The 12,993-nt window shown below is 40.6% G+C and overlaps 2 protein-coding genes across 4 annotated transcripts in view; one reads left to right on the plus strand and one right to left on the minus strand.

The window, feature by feature from the left end:
* Positions 1-12,993, plus strand: part of LOC144693842 (chloride channel protein 2-like) — a 597,263-nt gene that overhangs the window by 517,339 nt on the left and 66,931 nt on the right. For both annotated transcript variants that reach the window (XM_078563927.1, XM_078563929.1), the window contains 2 exons: positions 600-711; positions 11,825-11,895. In XM_078563927.1, coding sequence (XP_078420053.1) covers positions 600-711; positions 11,825-11,895 — 183 coding nt within the window. The remainder of the gene's footprint in view (positions 1-599; positions 712-11,824; positions 11,896-12,993) is intronic.
* Positions 1-12,993, minus strand: part of LOC144693843 (heat shock protein beta-7-like) — a 566,165-nt gene that overhangs the window by 457,266 nt on the left and 95,906 nt on the right. The gene's annotated exons all lie outside the window — the stretch shown is intronic.

Raw genomic sequence — 12,993 nt, forward strand, 5'->3', positions numbered from 1 at the left:
AAAGGCTTTTTAACACAACTTTAGTTACTGGACACAGCAGTCTTCTGCAAAAGTGACTAGTGGCTACCCCCCAAGGCTGCTTTACATGGTGTATCTTTCAAGATGTTCCATGGCCACCCCCCACATAGCCTTCCATCCTTCTTTATATATGTTTCTCTTTCTTTAATGTGTAAAATTCCAGTGTTCTATATGTCTTTGGAAATTTACTTTTCCCATAATATAAAAATCTTTCATGTTGTCAATATAGCCTTTTTCCTTTTGAGAAAAGTAAACATCATAACCTTGCCCTAGTTATCTTGTTCGTTGTAAACATCCTACCATCCCTTTGAAAATCAAACAACCCCTTCACTGATCTAAAAATGCAAATTTCCTTCACACCTGATCTACTGACCCTTATAATCTAGCTCACTCATTGGCATTTCAAATACCGTTTTTACATCTAACCCTTTTGATAATTTCCACCTTGCAGGCTATCTGACTCTAATTCAATTAAATCAGTCACACAGACTGAACCATCCACACTCACACCTATAAGCCTACAGTAATATTGTAAAAAATATATAGTTTTGTGACTACACGTAATTTTTGTTTCTCTCAAGATTGGTACTGAGGAGTCGTCATTTTCTCCAACTCGAAGTGGATCACAGAAGCCATTGAAACCAGCATTAAAACGAGTGCCAAGCAGTTCTCATGAAATTACATCAGGAACAGGTAAGCATAAAATGGGGGCAAGCAAAGAGTAGAAACTATAAAGTTCTCAGATAACATTTTGTTTCCTTGGAAACAGTTCATCGGCTTTTTAGCGCTTTGCATTTTTTTCCTAAAGGTTTGTGCTTTGAGGTTACATATACAGTAACACAAGCTGCTGTGTTCCGTGCATTTTGTGTGGGAAATTATGCAAATATATTCATTACGCTGATGTACATCAGTTAACTAGGCCACATTCAGAAATTTGACGTTCACTTCAATAATCTCATATTCAGGCACAGAAAACATTTCCTTTGAGCTTAACCACTAGCTAAAAATATTTAACCTGTTTCTGACCATTTTGAAAGCCACTGCTTGAAAGTCTGTACAGAATATTGGTATATGTTAAAAGAATTATGTCAGTAGAAACTTCCGCTCAACACTTTTGATTATGAACTTATATGTACACAATTTTAAAGGAAACTATTTAAGCAAAGTGTTGGGATGTAACTACATCCTACCCCTAATTGAAGGTACTGCAACATGGTCTAACTATAGCACAACAAGTTTTTATTATAAATGTGGATGCAAGAATAATTTACAATGGAAATGCAAAAAAAAAACAATAAAAATGCTTCATGAAATTCACCCACTCTGCCATACGCTGCCACATGCTTGCTCACAACCTTTTATTTGTGCATTATCAGTTCATTCACTGCTTGATTATCTACCTTCATAGGTCAATGATCTCAGGCCAAAGGGATCATCTTAGCTGCCCTTCTATTACCCTCTCCAGAATCACACTGGGAGACAGAACTTCATAATGTTAAGATTGGAGGGGACTGCCTACAGAAGGCAGTGCATGCCTGACTGAGAGATGGTTGTTAATTAAAATCATATTACACCTTTACCAAATCAGAATTTCTTTTGGATTCCACTTCTATTTGCAACTGCAATGTAATTTAAAATATTGTAGAAAACAAGTCAGATAATATAATTGTCCAGATTAAATTTTATTAATGCTAATTTTCCAGTTGCAGAATGCTTTGCCATAATGTCAAACCTGGGACTTCTGAAGCATCTGAAATCAGCTTGGCTTTTATCTGTTGATTATCTGCTTTCTAATGTCTAATGTAAATGTAGCTCTTATTCTGCTCAACCTTTCAAACAAAATCTAATAAGTTTTCAGATGATTTGCAATTCAATCAAATCATAATATTGCAGCTGTACATGCAGTTATAAAATATTTTGTGACTGTCAGATGAATCTGTAATGTGTTTAGAGATATAATTTAAATGTCAAGTAGTTTAAAAGGTAATACAGTGAAATTCACTTCTATGCAAATCTGAAATGTTAACTCATCTCATATGAAAAAAGATCAAAGTGCTAATTTTCCCTTATTTGTGGCTGCAGTGCTTAGTATTCCGCAAAACAGTATACATTCTTCTCAAATACAGGAGCAATTTTTCAGCCCACTGTTAACCTCCCTGAAATATTTTAATGTGAAAAGGAGTGTTATCCCAAATTCTTTCCATTAGAATGATTTCTGAATCAGGTTCTAATTTTTTAATTTAATACATTCATGGGATGTGGGTACCACTAGCAAGGCCAGCATTTATTGCCCATCCCTAAGAAGATGTGGTGAAGAGCTGCAGTCCGTGTGGTGAAGATGCTGCCATAGTGCAGTTACAATTAAGAAACAATGACACGACTTGGTGGGAAACCTATAGGTGATTGTTTTCCCATGTGCCCAACTGCCTTTGTCCTTCTAGGGGGTAGAAGGTGCAACTGTGGGAGGTGTTGTTGAAGAAGCCTTGGCAAGTTGCCGCAGTGCATCTTGTAGATTGTACACACTGTATCCAAAGTGCACCACTGATAGAGGGATTGAATGTTTAGTGTCATGGGGTACCAATCAAGCAGACTGCTTTGTCCTGAATGATAATGAGCTTCATGAGTGTTGTTGGATGATAGCATTATACCAGGATTTTAACACCTACACTCTCCAACCCTATTGTGGAACTGCAAAAGGACACATGGTTCTGTGGTGCACCAGATGGCAACATGGACTGTCAGTGAGGATGATCCCAATTATCAGAAGGCTGAGTTTAAGAAAAAACTTAAGCTTTTCAGTTTTGAAAGTAAATACTAAGACCCTGGATGTATATAAGATAGTAAACAATATAGCTGAAGTAAATCTACAGCACCCTGGCCAGTTAACCATTACATTGGACAAGGGGGGGACAGGTTCAAGCTGGCTAACGTTAGGAAGTTTGAAATATTTATATGCCAGGATTTCCCGGTTGGCGAACTCGCGATGTCACCCCACCCCATTTCAATTTTCAGGTCGGCGGGGGCTCAGCCAAATCAGCTGTGCACCTGTCAATGGCTAATTGAGGCCATTGACAAAGCAATTAATGTCATTAGTGGACCTGCCCATCCAATCTTAAGGTTGGTGGGCAGGCCGGGAGCCGTGGCAGGCATTGGAAAAAGTATGAATCCTCATCCACGGGTGGGATAATGTTTCATGTATGTTTATAAATTTTTAATAAAAGTGAAACTGAAAGTGATGGACATGTCCCAACTCATGAGGGGACATGTCAGGAAACTTTTTTTTCTCTGTTTTCAATATTTTTTAATATGTAGCCAATCTCCCTGAGGCTGCACTTAGCCTCAGGGAGATGAGTGCGCCTGCGCAAAAGAACGCACTCCCAGCTCAGGGAATCCCCCCCCCACCCGCACAGGGAGCGCAAAGCGCTTCCTTGCGGACGTCATGCTGGACGGGCCTTAATTGGCCCGCCCATGTAAAATGGCGGCGCAGGGCGCCGATTGGAGGCACGCGTCCATGCACCCACTCTTGAACTTCTCCTGGGGGGTGGGAAATTCTGCCCATAGTGAATTTCTGGGGAGGGTAAGAGAGAACAAACATTGGAACCAGTTAAGAAATGGATGGATTCTCTGATTAGGTTGGATTCATTCTGCTTAAATGAGCCAAGCTCATGGATGAGCTCAATGTACTCCTCCTTTATCAATCTTACCATACGTTCCAAATAAAACAGAGCTTGTCATTCTTTGTTATCCTCTCATTTGCTAAGATCCAATCATAAATTGTTACTAAATTTCAGTAGACTTAAACTTCTCTTCTACATTGAAAAACCTCTTCGCTTCCATTTTTAACCAATTTACAGACCTAACATTCTCCACTCTGTATGAGAAATTATTCAAGGAGTAGTCAATAACCCAGTGCAAAAAGAAGACCTTACCCTTTGCTCTCTTCATAGCTTCTTAAAGCTAATCTCTTCTCCTACAATCTAGATTCAGTTCAAATAATTCAACTTTATTTCCTCCCTATTTTTAGAAACATGAGTCCTTTCACATTTCACCCATTGTTTTGCTGAATAGCATGATGTTAGATCTTTTTATATGTCTTAAAACTGTTGCAAAGTTAAGACTGCCATAGTTAATACTTTCATTTCGTGGAGTCAGTGGCCTCTTAAGCAGATTAAGCATTTGTCTTTGATTGGGAGTTGACTCATGCTGCCATATAGCAATAGCATGCTCTTGAAACCTGGATCAAATACTTGCGTCTTTTACACCAAGCCACCAAGTAGATCAAAAGGCTACTAAATGAGGCAAGGCTTGATATAAATGGTAAAGCTGCTTTAGTGCACAATAAGGTGAACATAAAGAGCAACAGTTATCAAATTCTCTTGATTTTTATATAGTTGCACACAAAGAACTCAATCTCCCTTCTGTGCTACACTGCACCAGCATCTTGTTACAGGTGATTTCCTAACGCTTTCTTTCTGCACTGTATCATTTTCACAGCACTTTGCTGCATGGCTTTTCCTTTAACAAATCTTAGCCCCTGCCTTCTCGTCCCCACCCTGTATCAGAGCTGGCCAGAAGAAGTAATAGACAAGCCTTCTACCATGCCTCATGCCTTTGAAATTAACTCCATGTGACGCACAACAAGAAGGAATATTTCATCCCTCCCCCATTCAAATTGTTAGTTGCTCCTTTATATCCCACATTCAAGTTTATGATGTCAAAAAGTCTAACTTTGTGCTTGTAGCCATTGTTCTGTGGAACAATGGTCAAAATAATCCTGAAAATGTGACAAGGACATTGATTTAAGCCCAGATAGGGAGATTCTTTTTTGTATGATGTATAGTGAAATTATCAATATGTTTCTTATAATTGTGGTTATGACCACACTACACCAAATACAGAGAAGATCCTCCCACACCATTTGTCTTTGTTCCATTCTTAATATGAGCATTTGGAAGTACAGTGACTAAAACTGAATATGTTGTATGTTTTCTCTCATGATGTTTATTATACATAATTAATACTTAATCCTTGAGCCTGTGCTAATGTGGTTAAAATCTATTTTTGCTTTAACTCACACCATGAAGCTAATCCTCACACCATTTTTGTAAGCTCTTTTCTCTGTCTTTAAGACTTTGCACTATTAGCTATCAGAGAAACCAGACAGCCAATCTATTCCTATACCTAATACGTGACACCATTAGACTGCTTTTGCAGATACAGATCTGCAATCATTTCAAAATCTTTCTCTTGAATAACCTCCATCAAAGTTCAGCTGTGCATCTTGTAATTACAGTTAATTTGATTTGTATCTGCATGCACTACATTCATTTATCTGCATTAAACAGCATTAGCTCAACAGCTGAGGCTCTCCAGATCCCTTTGAATCATCATGCATTTTGACATCCCACGCCATTTTGTACCAACAATGAACTTTTGCTTTTGCTCCCTTGTAGTACCAAGATCAAGTATTCAGCCATCTCTTTTGAACAAAGGCACAAAAATAAATGTCAATTGAAAATCAATTTTCTCTTTTGTACTTATAGGATATGTTTTTTCTTTGAATGCTTACAGCCCTCATACCATTTCAGGAAGGCACCTGCCTAAGAATTATACACAATGCAGCAAAAGACCAGAGCATTAAGTATTTGTGGCTACAGACGTCCTGATGAATGGTTATCGACCTGAAACGTTAGCTCTGTTTGTCTCTTCACAGATGCTGCCAGACTTGCTGAATAATTCCAGCATTTTCCATGTTTGTTTCTGTACAATTCTTTTGTTGAACTGGTTGTTGCATTCATTGAAAGCTAATGAATGATAACTAAGTCAATGAAGATCTGTACCAGCCCTATATTCAACTGCTCTTGCGTGCTGATAAATTCCATTGTGCATGTCTTCACTAGAGTCCTGTATATAGCCTCGTTCTAGAATGAATATATTGTCAAATACTTCTTATGTAATGACTGTATGTAAATGCTTAAAGCTACAGGTCTGTTGAAGCAGTAAAGTAAGGATAGGGTGTGCTGTTGCTGCTGTTTGTTACTATTGTGGAGAAGTGCAAAACTACTTTTCTTCTACAATAACATCTTGGTAGAGAAAGAAAAAAAGAGGATGATCTCCTTTTAGGTTTTGAAAGAGGCACCACAATAACATGTAGTAGCTCTATGGCCAGAGATACTGCACATCAAGGACATGGTACCAGGTCAAACTTTCCACCTTGACCTTCATCATTGGACATGCTGATTCACTTGTTGTTCATATATACTCTGTAATAGCACACAGCAAGAATGCTTCTTTGACTCCAGTGGCATTAATGCTGGAAAATCAGTGATCCTGAGCAGAAATTTCTACTGCTGTTTTCAAACTCAAGACCACAACAGACTAAGGGGCATGCAACTTCAGTGGAACAGTTGAGGAATCTAAGCTCATCTCCTTCACTTCTGTTTGAGGTCTGAGGCCTAGGTGGAGCAAACAGTCCATAATTGACTGAATTTGTATTTTCAACCATTTGTTTCTGGCACCCTAATCCTCTAGGATGCTGGTTTGCATCTATCACCAGTGTGTGTGGGGGTGTGGGAGGGTGGTTTGAGATGGTGGGGGGTAGTTTGCTCTGCTTCACACTTGTATGAAATCCATGCATTGACATTTTAACAATGTAGACACTTCATTTAGTCTATTTTGGAACAGCTTGAAGAGGATTGTGGGAGCTCCCCTATGATGGGATAAAGCTCTTCTGTCAAGAATACATGAATAAGATCTCTGAAATTAGATGGTTTGAGAACTGAAGTGTCATTTGATGGTTACTTTTGGAGATTTGACCCTGGAGTGGGCATATAAAGAGAAGCCTATGTTGAGGAACTTCTGATTTGTTAGGTCCAAAGGCATGTTTATTAGGCCTCAACTCTAGGTTCTTCATGATCAGGACTGCAGCTTGTCCTTGCAACTGGTAAGCTTTGCAGAACATGGAGTGTTTTATAAATCCAAACTGAACAACTGTTATTTAAAGGATTTTAGCTAATCTATGTTTTTAATTTGAATAATGCCAGTTGTCATTCATTGGCCTCCTTCCATGGGTAATTCTGATTATGGAATCATGGAATAATATAGCACAGAAGAACATCGTTTGGTCCATTGTACTCTTTGGTAGAGCTATCCAAGGGAGGCAGGAAACATAAAACTATAGGCCAGTTCGCTAGACGTCTGTCATGGGGACGGTTTGGGCCAGGATCTTTGGGTCAGCGAACAGGGGGCGGGACCCACTCACCGACGTGTAAAATGATGCGGGATGATGTCAGGTGGAACTCCCGACGTCGTTTCAGTTTTCAGGTCGGCGGGGGTGCAGCCGAATCAGCTGTGCGCCTGCCGACCTGTCAACAGCCTATTGAAGCCATTTAAAAAGTAATTGAGATACTTAATGGACCTGCCCGTCCAACCTTAAGGTTGGTGGGCAGGCCGGGAGCCCTGGCGGGCTTCAGAAAAAGCATGAAACCTCATCCACGGGTGGGATGAGGTTTCATGTAGGTTTTTAAAATTTTAATAAATGTTTGATTTAAAGTGATGGACATGTCCCAACTCATGTGACAGTGTCACATGAGGGGACTTGGCAGGCGAATTTTGTTTTTTTACCCCTTCACCGTTTTTAAATTTGGCGCCGATCTCCCTGAGGCAGCATTTAGCCTCATGGAGATGAGTGTGCTCTTTTGCGCACATGCACGAAATAATGCACTCTCAAATGAGGGATTTCCCCCCTCCCTCGCCGGCACAGGGAGTGCATAGCACTTCCTGGCGGATGTCACGCTGGGCAGGCCTTAATTGGCCCGCCCACGTAAAATGACAGCGCGCCAATTGGAGGCGCCGATCGAAGACACTCCCACCCACGCCTGCTCCTGCACTTCCCCCCCTGACGGGGGAAAAATTCTTCCCTTAGAAAAACTGAAGATAATTGGAAAGAATCAACATGGTTTTGTGAAAGGGGAATCATGTTTAACCAATTTATAGGGATTCTCTGAAGAAGTAACATGCACTGTGGATAAAGGGGAGCCTGTAGATATACTGTACTTGGATTTCCAGAAGGTATTTGATAAGGTGCCACATCAAGGATTACTGCATTAAATAAAAGCTCATGGTGTAGGGGGTAATGTACGAGCATGGATAGAAGATTGGCTGGCTGGCAGAAAACAGAGTATGCATAAATGGGTCTTTCTTTTATTAGCAGGATGTGACAAGTGGAGTCCCACAAGGATCTGTGCTGCGACCTCAATTTTTTACAACTTATATCAATGACTTAGATGAGGGGAGTAAAGGCATGGTAGCCAAATCTGCAGGTGACATAGATAGGAAAGTAGGTTGTGAAGAGGACATTGCAGATGGATATAGATGGACTGAGTGAGTGGGCAAAAATCTGGCATTAGGAGTGTAATGTGGGAAAATACGAAGTTTTCAATTGTCAGGAAGAATAAAAAATCAGAACTTTACTTAAACTGAGAGCGGCTGCATAATTCCGAGGTGCAGAGGGATTTTTTAAAAATTCATTTACGGGACGCAGGCATCACTGGCTAGGCCAGCATTAATTGCCCGTCCCTACTTACCCTTGAGAAGGCGGTAGTGAGCTGCCTTCTTGAATCACTACAGTCCCTGTGGTGTAGGTACACCCACAGTGCTGTTAGGAGGGAGTTCCAGGATTTTGACCCAGTGACAGTGAAGGAACAGCGATATATCTCCAAGTCAGGATGGTGAGTGGCTTGGAGGGAAACTTCCAGGTAGTGGCGTTCCCATGTATTTGCTGCCCTTGTCCTTCTAGATGGTAGTAGATGTGATTTGGAAGGTATTGTCTAAGGACCCGTGGTGAGTTTCTGCAGTGCATCCTAAGGATGACAAACACTGCTGTCACTGTTTGGCTGTGGTGGAGGGAGTGAATGTTTGCAGATGGGGTGCCAGTAAAGCAGGCTGCTTTATCCTAGATGGTGTCAAGCTTCTTGAGTGTTGTTGGAGCTGCACTCATCTAGGCGTTCTAGTGCATGAGTCACAAAATGTTAGTGTGCAGGTGCAGCAAGTAATTAAGAAGGCTTAGTGAATGCTATCCTTTATTACAAGAGGAATTGAACATAAAAGTAAGGATGTTTTGCTTCAGTTATACAGGACATCGGTGAGACCACGGGGAGGTTTTCCATTCGTTGAGCAGATGGGCCCAGGAACGGCCGCAAAACAGACCCTCAATCAGGCTCTGACCGCGATTTCACACCGGCTGGCCAATTAACGGCCAGCCAGCCTGAAACACGCACTGAGAGCCTCAGCGCTGCCAGGATAGGGGCGGGAGGAGCACGAGCGCTGAAGTCTGCGCATGCGCGGGGGGACATGCACTGAAATCTCCCTGAAGGCACAGAGCTGCCTCAGGGAGCTGAAGAATTTTAAAACGAAAAATAAAGATTTTGAAAATAAGGGAAACATGTCCCACATGTGACTCAAGTCAGGGACATCATAAAAAATAATGTTTCAAAATTTTTATTTTTTTAAATTACTGTTGGAAACCTCATCCCGCTCATGGATGAGGTTTCCTCAAAAATGCAAAGTGCACCTGGCCTATTCGCCCACCTGCCAACCATAAGGTTGGATTGGTAGCGGAAACTAGGATTAAATTAATTGATTAATGGCCTTCATAGGCCTCTTAATTGTCGATGGGCGCGCTGCCAACTCTCACGTGCGCCCGATGACCGAAATATCGCGTGAGTGCACAATGACATCAGGACGCTTGCCCGGCATCATGATGCACTATTTTACTCTCAATCGGGTCGGGGGCACGTTCGCCCGCGGGACGTAAAATTCTGCCCCACATCTCAAAACCTGTGTGCAGTTTTGGTCTCCTTGTAAATGCGTTGGAGGTGGTTCAAAGGAGGTTTACTAGGTTGATACCTGGAATGAGCGGGATGTCTTATGAGGAAAGGCTGGACAGACAGGCCTTGTTTCCACTGGAGTTTAGAAGAGTGAGGCATGATTTGATTGAAGTATATAAGACCCTGAATGGTCTTGAGAAGGTGGACATGGAAAGGATGTTTCCTCTTGTTAGTGAGTCCAGAATTAGGGGGCGCTGTTGTAGGGTTAGGGGTCGCCCTTTTATGACAGAGGTGAAGAGAAATTTTTTTCTCAGAGGGTTGTGCGACTTTGGAACTCTCTGCCTCAGAAGGTGGTGGAGGCAGGGTCATTGAATATTTTTAAGGCAGAGGTAGATAGATTCTTGTTAGGCAAGGGAATCAAAAGTTATCAGGGTTAGATGGGAATGTGGAATTCAAAACACATACAGATCAGCCATGATCTTATTGAATAGTGGAACAGGTTCAAGAGGCTGAATGGCTGACTTCTGCTCCTATTTCATATGTTCATATTAATCCCTGACCCCTTTCCCAATAGCCCTTCAAGCCTGCTTTGCCATTCAATAAGATCATGGCTGATCTGATTGTAATCTCCTGCCTACCCCCAATAACTTTTCACCCCCTTGTTAATCAAGAATCTAGCTCTGGCCTTAAAAATATTCAAAGACCCTGCTCCCACTGCCTTTTGAGGAAGAGAGCTCCAAGGACCAACTACCCTCAGAGAAAAAAAATTCCCCTCATCTCTGTCTTAAATGAGCAACCCCTCATTTTTAAACCATGACCCCAGTTCTAAATTCTACCACAAGAGGAAACATCCTCTCCACATCCACTCTCAAGACCCCTCAGGGCCTTAAAGGTTTTGATCAAGTCACCTCTTACTCTTCTAAATTCCAGTGGATACAAGCCTAACCTGTCCATCTTTTCCTCATAAGACAACCTGCCCATTCCAGGTATTAATCTAGTAAACCTTCTCTGAACTACTAACGCATTTACATCTTAAATAAGGAGACCATTACTGTACACAGTACTCCAAATGTGGTCTCACCATTGCCCTTTACAACTGAGGCATAACCCCCCCCTACTTTTGTATTCAACCCCCCTCGCAAAAAATGATAACATTCTGTTAGCTTTGCTGCTTTACTTGCTGTACCTGCATACTAACCTTATGTGATTCATGCACTAGGATATCCAGATCCATCTGGATCTCCGAGCTCTGCAATCTTTCGCCATTTAGATAATATGTTTATTTTTTATTCTCCCTGCCAAAATGGACAATTTCACATTTTCCTACTTTCATCTTGAAAGGGCAAAATTAGATATCTGAATGAGGTTATCAAATCTCAGCTTGGGTGGGGGATGCTGTAGAGAACACTGATCCATACCTTAAATCATTTTGTTGAAAATGGCTCTGCTTAACTTGCTTCCAGTTGCCATCAGTCATCATGAATTCCCCAGGTAGTTACTTTCAAAGATTGTTTAAGAACACACTCTCTCAGTTTTAATTCTGCTCAGAGTTCATTTCATTGTCTTAGGGCTTGATTTTAAACTAAAGCTATCTGCAGCAATGAATGTTTTGTTCGGCAGTATTATCTGTGCAGAGGTTGGTAACTGATGTTTCAACTGCAAAATACAACATTAAACTAGATTTCCTGCTTTGTTTTAACATAACCTTGTATGCAGAAAGATAGACTTGCTACTGTAGGGATATACTTGCACTGCATTTAATGTCAGTATGAAACATTTTTTTGATCCATTGCTAAGCATGCAGGGGGGAATTTTAACCCCAACACCTGCCTGATGGAAATGGGTGAACCAGTTAAAATAGAGGGGTCGATTTACCGACTGGCTTTCCGTGCCAATATGGACAAATGCAATTTTAAAGAATGAGTTAATTCCAGTTTTCACAATGGAATTTTTAATAAATGTGAATTTTATTTCTTCAGGTCCCCTGGATCAAACAGGAATTGCACTGAAAAGCCTGTTCTGTGTGAACCCAATGGATGAACCAGGAGAGGTAGGTGTCTCCATCATCATTTGTAGCTGCATATTCAATCCTGCTTGTTTTGTTAGCTATTCAGAGCACATATACCTCTTTGAGACTCTGAATAGTGTCTCTGCAGGTGTCCCAAGTAGACTTAATCTGTCAATCTTTTTGAAAAGGCTGTATTTTTCCCACCAGCAATGGAAACAATTTCCATGATAAAATGAGCTTTAAGCAAAGCCTTGTGCCTCACCTTTTGATGTAAGCTTTGCTACAAATTTTACTAGTGCTTTCCCTTATATTTAACAGGATTTGGTGATCCATGTGGGGATTTTCACTGTCACTTTGCCAGTTCATGACGAAACCCTTTAACTGGTTGATAATTTGAAATTATGCTAGGATATACTAAATGTTAATTGTAGTTTATGCATTAACACCAATGTATCTTGAGCAAAAATTGAAGTATGCATGATAAATTCTCAACAAAACTGCAGCAAAATGTTATTGCACCTTCTCCAGTTCATCTCTAACATAGATTACATCAAATGATAACTAAGATGCCAACCACATTTAGCAAGTAGTTAACTTCTCTTTGGTACACTGGAGTTGTGAATGAGATTATGGATAGATAATAAATATGACATTGCAACCATGGGCCACTTTGCATTTAGCATGTACAAACACCTCTAACTCAAATTAGTAAGTTGTGGTTGCATTTAAAATATGCTAATTTACCAGGCAACCTGCTGTACCTTTGAATTGTCTAATGGGTGTGGAGTTGATTAGCAATCTTACAGGTGTTGAAGGCCAAGTCAAATAGCTGAGTAATACTGTATAATGTTTTGTGAAACATTTAGGAATGATGCCCTCCTCACAATACTGAAAATTAATGATATGCATTGTTCTAAGGGAGATGGCGAAGATGTCATCCAGATGGTTTTCAATTTTTCCATTCTTGTTCATATTAGTTTTGCAAAACTGGAGGTACCTCTTTAGTATGAGAAAAAGATGGGATTAAATTAGTCTGGACCCAAAAAACCGGCACAAAACATAATCAATTTCTATCCCATTAACTCTGTTTTGGAGTTGTACTTCATGAATTGAGCAGTTATTTATTTTTTTGTCGACAAA

The sequence above is a fragment of the Cetorhinus maximus genome, chromosome 19 (assembly GCF_964194155.1).
Source record: "Cetorhinus maximus chromosome 19, sCetMax3.hap1.1, whole genome shotgun sequence".
NCBI lineage: Eukaryota > Metazoa > Chordata > Chondrichthyes > Lamniformes > Cetorhinidae > Cetorhinus > Cetorhinus maximus.